Here is a 19,848-nt window from a genome sequence, read left to right as displayed (position 1 = left end):
GATATCTTGATAAATGCGTTTTGTTTTCAATCGCGTAATTTCTGTGTAATGTAGCGGAGTTTTGTAATTCTGAAAATTCAAATAAGGGATAACAAACAAGTTTAAAATAATTCCCATCTGTAAAATTTTCATCGCCATCACGTCCATCACATATTTTTGAATAATGTAATATGCAGAGGTCTCAAAATACTAAGCTAAGTATGTATGTATGTATTTATTAATTTATTTTCTTGCTATATTTATTTATTTAGTGTATGTAGTGTTTAAGTAGTGTATTATACACTTGCACCTCAGCTACCTCTAATTCTATTTCTATTTTTTTTTATAACTCTTCCATCCAAAGGTTGTCTGGTAGAGATTGCTATAAGCAATAAGGCCGCCTTTTTGTACTGTTTTTATTTTTAAGTTTTGTTTTTTGTATGTTGTTCTATTTTGGTGCAAATAAAGAGTATTGTACACAGGTATACGCTTTGTGGGTATACACAATCATGCTCACGATTATAATCCCCGAAGGGATAGTCAGAAGTGGCTCGCACGCGAGTCACTCGATTTTCAGTGTACATTTGCACTCACGTGATTGGTCGTGACTCGCAAGCCGTATTAGAATGAGCACAAAGAACTAAGGCTACACATCTAGAAAGAGCATATGGTATTATTATTGTACTTACTTTTTAAAATCCTTATTTCTAAAGAATTATTTAGTACAAGCATAAATTATCCTGTTAAAACTGCTGTGTTCCATTTATATATTTCGAATGAAAGAGGACTTATACCCCTTTAGTGTCTCTAGTGTTTTATCACACTAGATTAAAAGCGTACACACGAGTTAAACTCCTTTCAAATTACAATCTCCATTCATCGGACCTCCCTTAAGAGAAAATAGTCTTTATTTCCAGTAGGATGAGGGTCAACATAGCCGGTAGATTGCAAACGTCTCTGTCCAGTTTAATTTGGCCGTGTCCTGTCCAGAAAATGCAGTGTTTCTCAACGTTTAGTAAAATAGTTTATACTTATTGTCAGCTTTTAATTCACACAAGTTAAGCTTCTCATTTGACTAGATCAACCGTAGCAGAACCTTCTTTATATTATGAGTAGAATAGTAGTATGACAATTGTTGTGTGCACCAATTCACCTTTAGGCTGCCTAGTGCCTACTGCGTAAGATATACTTGTCAGACTTACTTATGTAATATTTTATGTTTTAGTACGAATTTGTGAATAATTGGTATTGGTTTTGAATGAATGAAACTAAAATTTGAAGCTCTGACAATTTGAATTTCCGCACCGGAAATTAACTTTACAACATTAATAATAATCATGAAAACAATTATTGGCCGTAGTAGGTACATTCATTATATATTTATGTAATTCTATAGGTATTTACTACCGTGTTGATTGAGATACGTTATTTTATCTTAATGAAAAGCTGATGTAACGTATCATGTACAATGCAGAAATGCATATACAAAATAACTTTTTTTTACTGATACCGCTTGCTAGCCAATTACTTTATATTTGTTGCTTCATATGTATACTTAGACAAGGTACAATGCGCTATCCGGTCAAAATACTAACGATTCACAAGAATTCCGAATAAATAAATAATAAATATGTGGAAACATCTCATACACGGCCATCCGACCCAAGCTAGGCAGAACCTGTGTTATGGCTGCCGCATGTCGGACAGCGTAAAAATTAATGTTTGCACTTGAAAATATGTTTGAGAACCGCTGAGCGGGGAGATTAGAAGTGCACCTCTTCTCATTTAGAACTGAATGTAAAACACACGTGCAGTCAGTCTTTGACGCTGTGGATCTGGTGTGGACATAGCCTTATATTATAATACATAGTAGGTACTTGGCACAGCAATAAATATACAAGTTTTAAAAAAGAGTTATAGGCAATAAACATCTGTTATGAAAATAATTTAAATGGCTCCATTAGTTTTTGGGCTTGTTTATTACAAATACATATTGACATACCTATTTGCAAACTTTGTTCTTTATAGAGAGTCACGAGCAATGGGCGAGTGCATGGAATTCTATTCTATTCTGATAGGGGGTGAAGTTCCTGTACGTGGCTCTCATGAGTGGAACCTTTGTACATATCCTCTTGATTTCAGCTCAGCCAGCCTAGCTCCCGAGTAAACTGGAGTAGCAAGCATGGGTGTTGCAATAGCTGAGATAGGCGCTTTGTTGGCCCAAGAATAGATAATCTTGTTTCTGTAGTAGGTGGACAAGCTAACAGAATATGTTCAACCGTCTCATCTACTTCCTTACATGTCCTAAATAAAGGATTAGTTGAGTTAACTATGGTATATAAGTGTTTATTCACGCAACAATGTCCTGTTAGTGCATGGAATGGAAGTAATAAGTACTTACGTACACCTATTACTTCCATGGGCGAGTGTATATGAATGATAAATGATAAACACAGCATGCCTACTTATTCGACACAGAGTAAAATGCTTTTCCTTTTGATGCCTGGTTTATAATATATGTATAGGACGTCCGTTTATTGGCAATGGCATGCCAATCAATCAATTCTGTTTTTCTTTGTTATTGGAAAACGAAATTTCCACGAATACCTAACCGAAATGCTCATTTTTGCACGAGTAAGAAAATTTCTTGAGCCTACCTATATAATTCAGATAGATTTATTTCACTTTAGGTTGGTAATTTGAATTTGGCCATTAAAAGTACGTAGTGTTTCAGCTCTAAACAAAAAAAAAGGTCTTCATATTACCATACTAAATTAATTGTAACTATGTAATAGAATAACATTATATATAGCCTGATAAAGGAAAAAACACTGCTCTTTTCATCCGTTTTTTTTTAATTTATTTATTTTTATACGAATTTTTAAAGTCGTGAAAAAATACATTACGTTGGTATATTATTTTTTCAGTAGCAAAATTAGGCCTACATTAATTTATATTTTAGAAAGTTACATAATATTTAGTTTTATCACACAAATCTATTTTATAAAGACATTGTGAAACAGGCAACATTTTTATAGTAGTTACCACATCCTATAATTTATAATCATCATCATCCTAACTTATACTCGTAATATTATAAATGCAAAAGTAACTGTGTCTGTCTGTCTGTAACTCTTTCACGCCAAAACTACTAAACGGATTTGAATTAAATTTGGTATACATATGGTCTAGTCTAGACCATACACACTAGAATATAGGCTACTTTTTATCCCGGAATTGTAACGGGAAAACTTTTTAAGGCGAAGCGTAGCTCGCGGGAACAGCTAGTCATCAATAAAGTATTTAATTCTATTTAATTGCCTTATCTACACGTGTCCACTATAAGTCCAACAGAGGATCGCTTAGAAGTTCCGAATAAACTTTCGGTATGCAATGAAATAGCGATAGCAAAAAGGTCAAAATTCCTTCAATTTATTGTTGGGCCATTCCACACAGGGCGACCGTTCAAGACAAATTGAGCTTTCGCAACGAATGATCAGGCCTTCCTTTGTAATTTAGGAGAAAATAGATTCTTGTTTTCGGTCGAAAGTACCTGTGTGTTTGTGTGCGGAAGAATCTCTTTTATGTGTTTTTTTTTTTATTTGTTATTGCGTATGTTTTCCCGAGTATTTTTTGTTTAGAACCCTTTGGGTTTGTAACTGTTTTATACCTGAGGGTATCGGTGAGGTTTGATACAGAAGGTTTATTTTCTCTCATATAATATTACCGATACAAAATGTACAGTTACTAATCATAAGTATAGCTTCTTACCCATAGCAATGGTACTTACCATCTCATTTAAGGCCGTTTACAGAAAGGAAGCTGAAAAGTTATAGCTAGCTATTTTATAGTTTTACACACTTTGCCGAACCAGCGCTGATAAGCGGAAAAATAGCCAAATTTTAACCCCCTTATTCATAAAAATGTTACTGGACGCTTTAGCTATTGAACTGTTCTGTCACTCTCTGACAGAGAACAAATTGTTCTTTGACAGAGAGGGACAAAACAGTTCAATAGCTAAAGCATCCACTAACCTGCGAAGTGTGCAGGTTACGTGAAATACATTCAGTTTCAGAGGAATGTGCATATTGTACGCGCCCGTATTTGTGTGTGTGTGTGTGAGAGAGAGAGAGAGAGAGAGATATATATATATATATATATATATATATATATATATATAGAAAGAGTATCCCGCTTGGTGAGATCAAGCTGTTACATAATATGTAGCATCTATATTTTGTTAATTTAAATTTATATATTATACCTATGTATAAAAAGATCGAATTGAAAAGCAGTATTATTCATAAGTATAAAGTATAGTTACGTACTTGCCATGTAAATACTTCTTCAATTAGTGTAAAATTAAACTTAATTAATCTTTTAACACCTCTAGTTTAACCTTTTAATACGGTTGTCATTCAGAGACCAACAATACGACTATTAATTGCAGGCAAAACGCAAGGAAGCGAGAGATTTTCAGTTATACAGTGAGAAAGTCACTTAAAATTTTTCATCAGAGGGTAGAATTTATGAATAAAATTTTAATGCTTTTCGCCGAGGCGGTGGCTCACCTCATTTCCTTGCCTCGTGAATGGATAAGAGGTAGCCCAGAGCAGTATTATATGCAGTGTACTTAGACACTGTACAGGGTGGTGGAAATTTGTCATTGACGTTTCCGTTTCCGGATTTGTTCCTGAAATCGTGTTAGAAAAATCAGCTCCACCGTACGTTTCGGCCATACATACTCTGGTGTACCGGGTTATTCGGTATGTGGTGGCCATTACTTTAGTTTTTAAAAACCTATTTAGGACATCACTGACATAATTTAATTTTTTTATTACTACTTAATAGTTTTTTTAAATGCTACAATAAAGAGTTTTTCATAAAAAATATGCGATTTTAGGGTGTTGGTCTAGTAAAAAAAAGTTGTCCAGTATCTCAGGCACATAGGACTGGCCATGGGAAATACACTGATAAAACATCAGCCTGTATAAGTGTACATTTTTTAATTCAATCTCATCACTCTTTAATTAATTATAGCAACTGCTTAAAAGCTAAAAAATATAAAAAGTTTTACTAATCACCAAAGTAAAGGCAATTTGCCTGACAGAAACATCAATTAAAAAAAACTTTAGATTTTAAAATATCGTTTAATTAAGGAACCTACCGTTTAACATTAATCAGGATTCCTCAGCTTCTATGAAAAACCCTTTGAGTGGGTATAAGTACGAGTAGTTTTATAAAGAGGTGTGTCTGAATTTCCTCAAAGAAATTTTATATTTTTCGCAGGAAGCTAGTTGTAATTTTTTTTTTATGAGGTGTTTTTTATTATTGCAAGTCAAATAGTTTTATTTTATTTAACCATTTGACAGTCATCTTATCCCAAAACGGCGATATGGTTTGCAATCTATCACGTGAGTACAAATGTGCTGCGAAAAGTGGTTGGCTCGCTTGTGAGCCACCTCTGACTGCCCCTTCGGGGATTACAGTCGTGAGTGCATATGTATGTATGACAGTCATGCATCATTTTATTCATTACCGTATTACACTTACGAGCAATGTAAAAGTGAGTGTATGTACTGTACTATGTATCTTATATTTATTATACAGAGTGTTGCCAAAAGGGTATACGAGTTTTAGAAATTCGCAAAAAAAAACTTTCTCTAAAGTAAAAAGTCACGTGACCAACAAAGTTTCTATGAAAAAAAAAAAAAAAATTATGAATTTTCAAAAGTTGTTCAGGATGACCCCCTGAGTCACCCCCTTTCGGCTTAGCATACCCTTTTTGCAACAACCTGTATACTTACCTATCTTCATTACTTTATTATTAAACGGATTGGAATCCTACTTTTGTATTAGAAGCAATATGTACATTTGCATTGTCATGTTTATTGTGCAGTATTTTATGTTAAAGGTCTATAAAAAGTTTTTTTATGGCAGCACCACGCACATCAATCTTATGGACGCTGATAACTCATCAATCTTATGAAAGTAGGCTAATAAAGTTTTTATGAGCTTTCAACTCATTTGGTTAGTTTGAGCACTTGTTTAGGGTTCAACATCAAGTGCGATAAATAATACAGTCTCGAGCAATGAAAAGTGCCACCTACCATTACCATTCCATATGACGACGACGACCGAATGGCGTAGTGGTTAGGGACCCTGACTACTGAGCCGAAGGTCCCGGGTTCGATTCCCGGCTGGGGCAGATATTTGTTTAATGACAGATATTTGTACTCGGGTCTTGGGTGTTGATATTTATATTTAGTATCTATCTATCTATGTATTTATGTAGATATATCAGTTGTCCGACACCCATAACACAGGTTCTGCCTAGCTTGGGGTCGGATGGCCGTGTGTGAAATGTCCCCACATATTATTATTATAATTATTATATCACTGGAACTTCTTCATTTCTCGTGCGTAGGTAAGTATATAAACAAAAGTATAAATAAGCTTTTTACCTCTGTCCTTTGAAATTACACTAAAGAAAGGACTATCCTCCTGACCCCGAGAGGTATAAATGAATACACTGTTATTAAATTTAAAAAAAAAAACAAAATTTTAACTACTGTACTGTTTTGTCACTCTGTCAAAGAACAAATTGTTTAAGGGATAGGTACTTTATAATACTTTAAAGGAATAACAGGGATACTCCATAAAACTTTTAATATATGTATTTTTAAACTATATATTATATTTTTTTCAATGTCCTACTCATAGCACGCCAGGTGTCAGGAGGCTATTTTCCCTGTATTTTCTACATAAATATGTTTATGTATGTAAAATGTGACAAATCACAACAAGAATGAATTCTCAGTATTAGAGATATTTACCTACGTTCCCAGAAAAGTTTAACGAGTGCCATACTCAATTGATAACACTTGAAAAGAACCAAAAGTTTGAAAATTCCTCCGAAAACTCGGTTTAAAGAGTTACTCATTCCACCATTACTTACTTATTATTTATTTCAAAGTACACTTTGATGATTAGAAATTTTTCAACGTGACTGCGCTACAGATATTATATGACTGGTTTTTTTATTTATTGAAAAATAAAAAGTTACGGGACAACTTCATAAAGGCATTACTTTGTCAAAGTTGGAGTTTCTTAGCAAATTAAACTTTTTCAGAGTAGGGGGTAGAAAGGGTAGATACGGGGAAGGGGGGAGGGGGAGCGTTTTCAATTAATTTTTAATGCGGTGCCTATCTTGAATCGCGGAACTTTCGTTTGCGCTGAATGAATACTAAGCGACGTTCATTAATTCATTATTTTGAATTTTACCAAACAATTTGTAATTTTATTCAATTTGTAACAACTCAAAAGTCTGTTGTATCCTTTCCTATTTTCTGTCGGGGTGTTAGTGCTTTTTTTCCAATTCAGTACTCATAAATCGCATTTGGATGGATCTGCTGATGGTTCAAAGGCCCTAGTTTATTCGACGTGCAAGAAGATATATTATTATATTATGTGTAGTATATTATTCATTCAGAAATAGGTAAGTAGAATAAGTCTGGCTTAAAAACGAGACTCATAAATTTACATAAGAAATCCAAGAAACAAGTCACGAAATCTTTTCCCCAGTTGAGTAAATAAGCAATTACTCGTCACAATCTACAGAATAATTTCAGCGGACACATAATTATTTATACAAGGACTTTATCTCGCTAACTATTTCGGTTTTCTCATTCAAATGTCACCCAAAACCACATGCGTTAAGGTTGGAAATCGGTAGTGAGTAAAGAGCAGTATGTTTCCTTATTATACTATGATCTAAGTTGAAGTAACTAATTCTAAGTCAAGATAGCCTTTAGTATCCAAGTCACGCTTTCTCATTTGAGCTCTGGCCCCGATTCTGGTAAATATTGGTAGCCATACCAATGATTACTTATATTATATTTAGTGAGCAGTCATGATTGTATGTATGGAATACTAGAAGACCTTCTAGTATTCCATATTCACACACACACACACACACTCACGCCTTGTACTAATGTACTCCCTTGCGGGGTAGGCAGAGGTGCATTGCTGCACCCACTTTTCGCCAGAGTGTCATGTTAGTCCCAATGTAATAGGGGGCGGGCCTATTGCCATTTAGTATTCCATATTCAAATCAGAATAATTCATTGAGGCCTAAAGTTTGATTAAAGAATATCATTCTTATTCCCCGGTTGAACTAAAGGTGAGGTTTTAGGTTTTTAAAACCTAAAATGGTTTCAATTATTAATCGATGAATGACGTTTAAATTTATGTTTAATATTAAAAACTCACAGAATCATCAAGGTGAACGACTGATAATTTGAAAGTGGTCAACCCTAATCCTACTCTAGTTACTGTTAGTCATCGACACGCTAATAAGTAAAACTCTATAATAATATTTGCCCTAAAGCTATCAGAATTTAATGTACATAAAACAAAGCTCCCGACGATAACTCGTCCTATTTCCGAGAAAAACCATTAATGCTTTTAGCAGACTCGGTATTTAGTTCGATATCTTACTAAGATTTTCGCACGAACCAACACTGGATGAACAGTTGTGTTGGCCAGTATCAATATTGGTTTATAGCTTTAAGCATGCGATCGAAATGCCAGCTTCGCTTTGCGTTAAGATGTTTTCCTCGCAACGAATGAAAAATCATCATCATCACGACCCATCACGTCCCCACTGGTGGGGCACGGGTCTCCTTTCAATGAAGGAAGGGTTTAGGCGTAGTCCACCACGCTGGCCTAGTGCGGGTGCCGTAACCGGGACCACGGCTTAACGTGCCGTCCGAAGCACGGAAGCGTCCAGAAAACAACCACTTGAAATCGGTCACCCATCCAATGGCTGAGGACGCTTCGAATTCATTTATTATTTAAATGAAAAATATCTGGCTAATATACGTTGAAAATATTATTATATTAAATTAATGATGACTTATTTCTTTGGTATTTAATAATTCAATATCCGTAATAAGTTTCCTCTTTGTATTTTTATGAACTTGATAACCAAATTATGCTCTGAATTAACATGAATATCTTGGGTTTATACAAAAAGAGATCTTCTTTGAACTGGTGAATTTAATAAATAGACGAAAGTGGCAACCTTTTAGCTTTTTTTCCTTTTAATTATGCTTTTAAGGAAAATATGCGGAGTATTTCGATATCAAAGTTGGAGGAAATTGATTTTCATACTGTGGGTTTTCATAAATATTATAATATTTAGATTCTTTCGTACATTCAGATATTATTGTGTAAGTACCTACTTACTTTCTATTAATATATTTTTTTACAAATGTTGTTCATGTGTATTTTAAGAACAGCCCTTTTTATTCATTCATTATTTCTCGTCTCGACCTGACGACCAAGTATGAATAATGTCCATTATATTCGATTCTACTCCAACGTTAAACTTATGAATTTAGGTGACAATAATTATGGGCGGACGAAATACATGTGTCCGTGACTGAGGTCACCTTATAATTATACTAAAAACCAGCGCTGTGGCCTTATTGTCCACAGCACATGCAGATAAAATTTGGTGCCTTTTTAACCCTCTTAACAGCAACATTCAGTTCTTCGTTTTGTTATGTGAAGTTTCCTTAATTTTTTTGTCGAATTGTGTCAAATTCAGTTTTTTTTATCTTTACTAGAACGCGAGCGAGTATCATTCTTCCATAAAAAAGTTCATATTGAATACGACTCGAGCAGCATAGAACAAGGGCGACTCGGATATACTCAATGTCGGAAAGTGTCAAATTATATATTCCAACTTTGTAACCCACCTCTACTATTACAGTAAAATGTGCGAGAAATCAGGTCACCTTTTGACATTCGAGAATAAAACCTAGCTTTTAGCTTTTATTGTTGAGCAAAGTCGGGACAAACATGTTTGTGGCCTCCGTACGAGGGAACTTTAACTTAGCGGTAGCCCAGTTGAGAAGGCGTCTCACGACATAGATGCGAGTTCAAATTCCGTCACATGTAAGTTACAGCAGTATGAGTTTGTGGTGTCTGAATATTTTAAAGAGGAAAATTTGATGATTTAGTTTGTATTGAATTATTTTCCTAAATAGGTACCTAACAGAAACTATTGAAAAAAAAAACCGGCCAAGTGCGAGTCGGGCTCGCGCACAAAGGGTTCCGTAGCAGCAAAATTACAGTTAAATCAACCTATCTCAAAAACTATAAGAGATACTTTGATCAAACCAAAAATCGTTGAAAGAGTTAATTAGCATGCATCACCTCTATTTTTTTTAGAATTTTATACCCCGTAGTTATAAAAATAGAGGGGGGGGGACATACTTTTTACGACTTTGAGAGCTGATATCTCAAAAACCGTTCACTTTAAGAAAAATGTTTTTTAGAAAACTTTATATCATTTTAAAAGACCTTTCCATTGATACCCCACACGGGTATGTACATCGAAAAAAAAAATTTCATCCCTCAGTTACATGTATGGGGGGCCCCACCCCCAATTCTTTTTTTTACTATTTAGTGTCATATTTTTGTAGCGGTTCATACAACACATATTCCCATCAAATTTCATCACTGTAGTACTTATAGTTTCCGAGTAAATCGGCTGTGACAGACGGACAGACGGACAGACGGACAGACGGACATGACGAAACTATAAGGGTTCCGTTTTTGCCATTTTGGCTACGGAACCCTAAAAATCAATCATCATAATAATTTATTGCTTTGTGATTCCTGACTGTTATAGTTATATGCTACTTTATGACGGAATCCTCACGGAGAACCTGTTTAAACGCGATGCAAAAGCTCGCGCGGAAACGCCAGTTCGTTTATTAATTTCTACAAAGTACCTACCTACATACAAATACAAAATGATTATTGTATTTGGAAGAGAAAATGTTGTTGTGGACTGTTTGTACAACTCGACTGCGACAGTCACTGCCAGTAGTGCCAGTCAAGGGGCACTTGTACACAAAAGTGCTATAAACAAAATAAATAAAACGAATCTCTACCTGAAACCAACAATATTTCACAACAAATACGACACATTTACGACCAGTGTTTAGTTTTACTAAAGATTTTATTGTTTTGTACTCTATTGTTGCGTTTGACGTGTCCTATCTGTTTGGTCGTGCAGTCTTTGTTCGATTTTTGAAAACTTTATAACTACTTGTACACAGCTGCCGGGCATTGAAAACGTTTCCGATTGTTTAGTGAATTTTCTTTTAACGTGAAAAATCGGAAAAAGATAAATAACGGATAAATATTGCCGATACCATCTAGTAGGTAATTATATTTTTTCGCTGGATCTTGATGTGCCTAAACTAATGCATACTTACTGGTAATTAATAAATATATCTTAAATAATTAAAAGTGTAGTCCAATTAGCTGAAATACGCAAGAAAAGCACGAAACTGGAACAGTATTTTGTAAGGATTCCACGAGTCTACACATTGAATTAATCTACTTATGGATAAACGGATTAACAGGAGTATTAAAACGATAATCCTGACGTTTAGTGATCTAGCACTTCTTAATACTTGTGGCATAGACATATTATTTGGCATCGTCTATGTAAAGCTGCGTACAGACCGGCCTAACGAACGCCAACGAACGGGTTTCATTGACCTTTGTTGCTGCAATCTGCCTTGTATTATGTATGATAAATATCCATCGTTGGGCGTTCGTTGGGCGTTCGTTGGACCGGTCTGTACGCAGTTTAATACGGAAACAAAATATCTGATTCTGCCACTTTATGTGGGGACATCTCACACACGGCCATCCGACCCCAAGCTAGGCAGAACCTGTGTTATGGGTGTGGAACAGCTGATATATCTACACAAATACATAGATAGATAGATACTAAATATAAATATCAACACCCAAGACCCGAGTACAAATATCTGTCTTTAAACAAATATCTGCCCTAGCCGGGAATCGAACCCGGGACCTTCGGCATAGCAGTCAGGGCATTATGGCATGGTGAGGTACAGATCTAGATGATGTTAAAAATGTTGTAGCAAGCCTAAAGGAGGTGACACAATGGACCATTCTAAACAACGTATATTTTAACAAATGGTGTACCTAAATCATTAAAAAAATATACTTCCTAAATAGAAACGTTTTTAGTCACGTCACTGGGGTGTAGTATTTTATTCACGAATTCCCAAAAGTGTAGATACATAATAAAGAACATTCGTAGATGCATAAAATACGGCTTATGATTACTAATTTTAATCAGCGAAAACTTAACATCTTATTCCATTCTTATTAAACGACTTCAAAAAAAGGAGGAGGTTCTCAATTCGTAGGGATACGATACAAACTACAGTAATACTATAAACAACGTTCTGCATTTACAAGACAAATGCGATCGACCTAGAAAATGAAGGTACCATCCATTGCTTAGAACACAAACATCGCTCAAACAGAACTCCTACTGCACAAGTAATGGATATCGAATTGGTGCTATTTATATTTCACTTTAGAGACTATCCTCCAAGTTCTACGAAACACTTTCCTGTCTCTTTCAAGAGTGTTTACTCCAGTACCGCTATTGTGTCTAGAATTAAGCTATTGTGTTCCATGTATTGCTTTGTGAGTTAATGACAGATACTGTAGGTATGTTGTTATTACTGAAAATTCAGCCACATGTGCCCAGATACTGTATGAAATAATTATCTATCGTTAAAAAAATTATTTTGACCAGATTAAAAACTATGGTAGCTGGGGTTCTCACACTAGGCTAAGCCTGTGCCGTGTGTAACGAGTAGGTAGAAGGTAACATTTGAGTTAAAAGTAGCTCATTACATGCACGGAGTTTGTATGCAAATTTATTGCTCAATTTTTACCTCGCACACCGCTCCGCTAACCCACTCCGCTTTGAGGATCTAGTACAGATTTGATTGTTTGTCGAAAACTATACAAGTTTACGTTTACTCGCACACAAAGTGGCGCATCTAGCGGAGTGAAACGAAAGTTTTGATTGATAATGTATGCAGGTAACAGGAGAAAACCTAAGCTTTTTTCGTTGCAAAACCCGTACTAGAGGCTTTGGCGCACAAGCAGCCTTACGATATACGACAATATACGTATTGCACGTATCGCAACAGATTTTAATAATTTATGTATAGAAAGTCAATCAAGTGCGTCAACCTCATAGTAAGACCAAATCCGTTGTTCAAAACATTAACATAACTTTTAAAGTAGTAAAATATTTCTGTGTTATTTTGGTTTAGTTATTAAACGAATAAACCAGGGCTGACTACATTAACAGATCGAAATACACAATCAAAGTACATGGCAAGCATATAGCATAAAATAATAAAATTCGCGTTTAAAAAACCGCTAGCCTGTTGAACCTTACACGTGAAAGGCAATGGCGGAATCATGTTGATATTAACTCCAATTCATTCCCTTATCGCGACCACTCTCGTTATCCGAGAGAGCCCTAAAATGTTTACCCGTTTAAATTGAAATCCTCAGCGGTTATCTGAAATAAGATCTTTGCCTACATTTTAGAGCCCTTCATTGTTTTTTGGGGTTTAGAACTATGGGAGGTTTTAAAACCTTCATTGAAAAGTAGGGTTAGTGTAAGTTTGATGTGTGGACGTGACGTATGTAGTTCAACATTTTATGGAGTGATACATTTTATTGTTTTTATTTTTGGTAAGAATGTACTCTTTATAAATAAGTTTGAAAACCTAACCTCTATTTTGCATTAGGCCGACGTTTGATAGACAGATGCTTATGCCAGGTAAAAAGAATTGTTTTCCCTTGAGAATTAACAAATAAACGTACGGATCAAAAATAAAATGTACGGATATGACAGCTGTCATAGGACTCATGGTATATTTTACAAATTATAGTGGCTCTAGGGCACACCCGCAACAAAGCTTTGAAAAAAATTGATGTAATGTATGCATTGTAGGTATACTGTACCTGCCAATGATAATTTCAGTTTTTCAACGATACCTTGATTGAGATTATTAAAAACTGAACTTAAATTCAAAATTTGCGTGTAATCCAGTTCCAATTTTCGTTAACAAAGTGCTATGAACAAAATGAAAGAAGGAACTCTTAGTTAAATGAATTAGCGGTTTTGGCCGACATCCAACCCTGTGTGCTGTTAGCCTTACGTTAAGGGGGCAATTTCCATCCTAATAACTCATATCCGACTTTTATAACCTAACAAAAGTTTAGTATGTAGTATTGTATAATATTGTATCCTTTTACATGCAGTAATTGCTGACTCGGTGAGAGTGGTGGTGGAGTAATGGACAAGGCCTCGTCCTCTCAATCGAGAGGCCGTGGGTTCAAATCCTGGCCAATCCAATTGTGTTTTCAATTAAGGAGTTTAAGTACAATTATACCACGTGCTCTTACGGTGATGGAAAACATCGTGAGGAAACCTGGGCATCTAGATTCAGATGTGTATCCTTAGTGCATTGTACTTATTTCAAAACGGCGATATGGTTCGCAACCTACCACGTGCGTACAAATGTGCTGCGAAAAGTGGGTGGCTCGCTTGTGAGCCACCTCTGACTACCCCTTCAGGGATTACAGTCGTGAGTGCATATGTATATAAACGGATCCTCGAGTACAACCTAAAGATGGAAATAAAAAATCGGGACAAAGAGGTCATTGCCCAGCAATCAAGGCTTTTGGCAACGCAAAATGGAGCGGAATAGGAGAATTTTGATTTTAATTTTTTATTGACGGCCAAACCGTATTGCATGTATTTTATAGTTTTGTTATGTATAGTATATAGCATGTATTGTATAGTTTTGATATGTAGGTATTGTATAGTATATCATGAATTAATATTATCTGTATAAGAACTAACCAATAAAATTAAGATAGTTTTAAGAACACTGTCACACATTAACACCAGGCAAAACAACAGCGATGACAAAAGGAGTGTGTGGCCACTGACAGGCGTCTGTTAAGTTCTCTGAAGACAGCTGACACTGGCCCTACCCTTCAAATGTTTGTTGCCATTATAATTGTAAGTGTGACTGTGTGAAACAAAGGAAAAAAAAAAAAAACAAGAAATGCACAACTGGGGGTTTTTAGTCGGTTAAAGGCCGACACTACCTGGGTCCCCTTCCCAGGTGTCTGTGTAGATTTTCCTCCAGGAGTGCAAAAAAAAAATAATTATTAATAATATATAGGTATATATATATAAAAGATAAAATATATATATTATAAGCTTCCACATTGAGTAGTGAGTAGTTAAAAGATGAAGATAAAAAACAACCAAACTCTCACAATATATTGATCTCTCAAAAAGGCACGGACATAAAGTCTGTGGAGTGATAAAAAAATCTTAAAAAAAAAAAAATATGTATATATATATATGTATGTAATTGCTGACTCGGTGGCTCATTTATTCAGGGCGAATTTAAATCAGTGAAGTTTTATTTGGTTCGTGAATTTACCCGTTATACTGAGAAACTTTAACTATGGGATCAACTCTGAAGTCGCGTGTTTATTTTAAACTAGCTTTTCCCGCGAGCTTCGCTTTGTTTTAGATTCCGGGATAAAAAGTAGCCAATGTTCTTTTTTCAAGGCCTAGACCATATATATTTGTATACCAAATTTCATTCATATCCGTTCATCTCACACGGCCATCCGATCCCAAGCTAGGCAGAGCCTGTGTTATGGGTATCGGACAGCTGATACATCTACACAATATTAAAAATAAATATCAACACCCACCCGAGTTCAATTAATATCCGTCTTTAAACAAATTTTTGCCCCAACCGGGAATCGAATCCGGGACCTTCGGATCAGCAGTCAGGGTCACTAACCACTACACCAGTCGGCCGTCCTATGCTCGCGAATGTATTAGTACAGGTATTTTAATAAATTAATTAGTTGTTTCCTTGTTACAGTGTTCATCAAGGAAGCCAATCTACTCATGGATGCATGCTGGAAATGTCTGAATACATAACAATGATAATCCGTTAAAAAGTGAGAAACATAATATTTCAAACAATGAAAGAGTCAAAGTTTACAATTTGTTCTTTTTATAGTGTAAAGTGAAATTATCGCATAAAAATGCAGAAATTCAAAAGTGAAAACAGTAAATAATAATGTGCAATATGACGTCACTGGGGTTGCTCCACTTTTTCATCGTTTGCATCACTCTGCATGTATTCGGTAAGTACCTAATTATAAGTTTAACCGGTGATTATATTTTATAGTTAGATTATAAGTTGTTCCTACAACATTTTACGCAGTAAATATTTTTTCTTAAACCGAAATGGTCGCCAATGTAGTATGTAATTAGAAGTATCAAATACATTTTTCACCAAATCGCCCTGGCAGTAAGGAAATAATCAAAAGAAAAATATTTATGTTTTCTTTTATTATTATCTGCGTTCAGGAAAACGCCTTGTCGCGTTTTTTTATGAAAGAAAATGTAAAGACGGAGTTGCAAAGGAAAATACGAACAAGGGAATTAAAATGTATCCCGATAAACCTCTCTAATGAGACGTCAAATCCTGCGGTGCTTTATTTTAGGATTTTTTTAAACAAGAAAACCTTCTAAATGTAACCTCATTTTAATGTTCCTATTCAAATCTCTCGGGACCTTTAAAATAATATTATGATCACAATCTTCTTGTAACATAGGATTTAACCTGGGATCTAATCGTTGAATAAAATTCTTATCTAAATCTATCAGAAGCTTTTGCTTGTAACGTATTCTACGTATCTTTTAGCTGTCGAAAATCCGCCAGTGAAACCTAATCCAGCTACAACCATCTCCAATCGTAATTCCAGATTAACACCAAGCAAATACTGACAAAGGCTTTGAAGGAAAAGGAGCCGAACAAAAAGACAGAATGACATTTGACAAATTGAGAAGCTTAGCGGTGCTTGGAACAAAAACCAACTTTCTTACTGTACCCATAACGAAAATTAAGTGTAGGAAAATGTTGGATCGGTTGTGTTAAACGAGGTGTTTTTATGTTCTTGAAATAACTGAAGGTATACATTACGAAAGCTAACTTAAATATCGAATAAACGTGACCAAAACAGACTCACATAAGTATAGTTATACGTATATACAGAACACACTACACACATACATATTTTTACAGAGTTCTTCATAGCGTGTTGATGAGAAAAACTGTATAAGTACTCTGGTTATTGACAATTTGGTTTTGATATAATTCTCTATAAAATATCTCATCACCTTCTTTAGTTGATATTCAAGTTAGTTTATGTAATGATACTAACAAGCAATGGCATAAACATATATACTTACGAAAAGTAAAACACTTTTTACGACCAAAACGAATGTGAATCAGTTTTTCCTGACAAATATGTTTGAATATGTAACTACTTACATAGTTAAAGCTGACTTTACTACGCCTATAAAATTTGTTGTCGATCTTATTAACTTGAAAGCTTATGTCCATAAAATGGGCAAAAAGTACGGCTGCAGAAAAGAATAGATTCCAGCAACTTCTTTCATTATAAGCCGTTCGCTGGGATATTCATTGTGGTTCTCGGGGCTTAGCTGACTCAGAACTATGAATTTAATGTTGTTTTATGGGTAGGGGAAAAAACTGCTTATTTGGCTGCAGAAATAAAGAAGTGGAAGATTCTATACATATAAAATGTTGGTCGTAAATAATGTAGTGCGTGTTTTGTAATAATGTTAATGCGAGTGGTGTAACCTATGGTATATGAACCTATGTATATATATACCTATCTTAACCGGGCCAGTAATGTTTGAGTTTATTGGTATTTATACACTTACAATGAAATTAAAATTTTCTTGTCAACATTATTACGTACGTAAGGATTACTTTCAAAAAACATTTAAACGAAATTAAATCCTTTACTCTCTTGCTTTGACAGTAAACTGACTGAGAAGGTCAGCAATGGGTTCCCCTCATCTCGCCTAATCTTTATTGCCCTAAACTCGTTTAGCATAACTCGTAAGGTCTAAACTTTTTTAGTAGAATCATCACTTCGCCAAGACTTATGTGGCATAAGACTCGTTTCGCATAAAACTCTTTTGGCACTAACTTGAAACACCTAAGTCTCGATTGCTCAAATTGCTAATATTGGTATAATCTTGTTTCTCCTAATATTATCTTAATAATTACTATATTAAGTATGTTGTAAATGTACACATTGTGGCATTTTTCTCCTACATCCCGAAAATCACGATATTGAATGATCGAAACATCGAAAGTGAATGACCATTATAATTATTACAAACGCCATTAAACCCCAAGGGATCGAAACCTAAAGATTGGTGCGACGACGAGCAAAGCGAGGAGGAGCGTGTTAGGTACACATGTTCGTCAAAAGCAAAGCGGAGCGCAGCGAAGCGGAGCGGAGCGTTTCATACATAGCGGCCACAACACAAGGCACCAGTTTGCGCTATGTATGGAGACGCTCCATCAAAGTTAAAGCCAAACAAATCATATTAGTTTGTATAACCTATACCATAGCATTATTAGACTATTCAAGATTTGGCCATACCATTACTAGGCTAAACAAGGTTATGCGAAATAAATTTTTACTAAACGAGATCTCTGCATACGATTTTCGGCGAAACGAGACTTTGACCAAACGTTACTATGCAATATGAGATTGGGCAAATAAATCTTAGGCCAAAAAAGGTAGAACCGTCAGCAATAGATTTAATTTAGATTAAGTATACTCAATACTCAATCTTTTATTGCATCCATAAGTAAGTGTTACAGGTGTTAAATACATTAAATTTGTACAAAAATATAGAGAGGAGTACTAGGTACATACCTACTTATGCAGAGCTGACCGCCAACCTCCAGTAGTGGAGAGGCATTAGAAGAAGAAGCATTTTATTTGTTAATTTATTTGATGCAAGTCAACCAGAATAAAAGGAAAAATTTCAATAATCAAATTAAATTCGACAATCTACCCAATATTTGCTGATACGGTAAATATTCTGTAAGCAGTTACAAGTTACCAGAGAATAAAATTATAACAAAAGAATTTGGGTGGCCAGCTTTATCCTTGACGGTTATCTTAGCTTAGATAAATGTAATTTATGATCATGTTTTATTCTTTTTATCTTATTTAAAAATTTTTTTCTATCATCCCCATCACGGCATACGTGATGGGGATGATAGAAAAAAAATTTCCACTTTAATAAGGTTTTCGATAGCATAGTTCTTTTTAAATATTGTCCATTGACTCATTTAGCATTTTACTTACTCATACGTACAGTTAATTATAGAAACATAGCGTTATCTTTAGTTATTAGAAGATCATTATATCTAATAAAATACTTATTAACTAAGTAGAACGTAATGCTCACCCCCTGATTTTATTAACCAACTCAAAATCCTCACATTATACCTATTAACAGAACGTAACGCTAAGTACCTATAAATACAGGGTGAGTTTTTTGTAGGTGCATATCCGGAAGTATGTTACAGAGCTCTTCATTCTGAACAACTTTTGTTTATATGACCTTGGGATATAAAGAACAAAAAGGATGCTTCCCCATACAAAAATTGGTTGTTCACGTGACACTGTGTATGGGGAGTAGATATTTTTTTTCCGGAATATCCCAAGTTCATCATAACAAAAGTTGTTCAGAATGAACAGCTCTGTGACATACTTGCGGATATGCTCCTATATAAGAAAGAATCACCCTGTATAATAGCAAAACTATAGGTATCAGCAACGTGATAGTTTAATTAAGTCTGAACACAGTGAGACGCTTGATTTTGATTAGTTTTGTACTGTAAAGGCGCCAGATGAGGTTATTTGACACACTGTCACGTGAAATTACGTTAGATCCCACGGCTCCGGCGAAAATAGAGCCGCCATATTGAATTTCAAATACGTAGCGTAGGTGAGTAAAGTGAATTAAAGGAGAATACTTATGCATTTGCCAAT

The 19,848-nt window shown here is 35.0% G+C and overlaps 1 protein-coding gene across 1 annotated transcript in view; it reads left to right on the top strand.

Annotated features, from left to right (window-relative positions):
* Positions 1-19,848, top strand: part of LOC119692030 — a 136,158-nt gene that overhangs the window by 26,491 nt on the left and 89,819 nt on the right. The window contains exon 2 of the mRNA XM_038111086.2: positions 15,831-16,098. Coding sequence (XP_037967014.1) covers positions 16,032-16,098 — 67 coding nt within the window. The 5' untranslated portion in view covers positions 15,831-16,031. The remainder of the gene's footprint in view (positions 1-15,830; positions 16,099-19,848) is intronic.

The sequence above is a fragment of the Plutella xylostella genome, chromosome 28 (genome assembly GCF_932276165.1).
Source record: "Plutella xylostella chromosome 28, ilPluXylo3.1, whole genome shotgun sequence".
Classification (NCBI taxonomy): Eukaryota; Metazoa; Arthropoda; class Insecta; order Lepidoptera; family Plutellidae; genus Plutella; species Plutella xylostella.
This window is presented reverse-complemented; position numbering and strand designations above follow the sequence as displayed.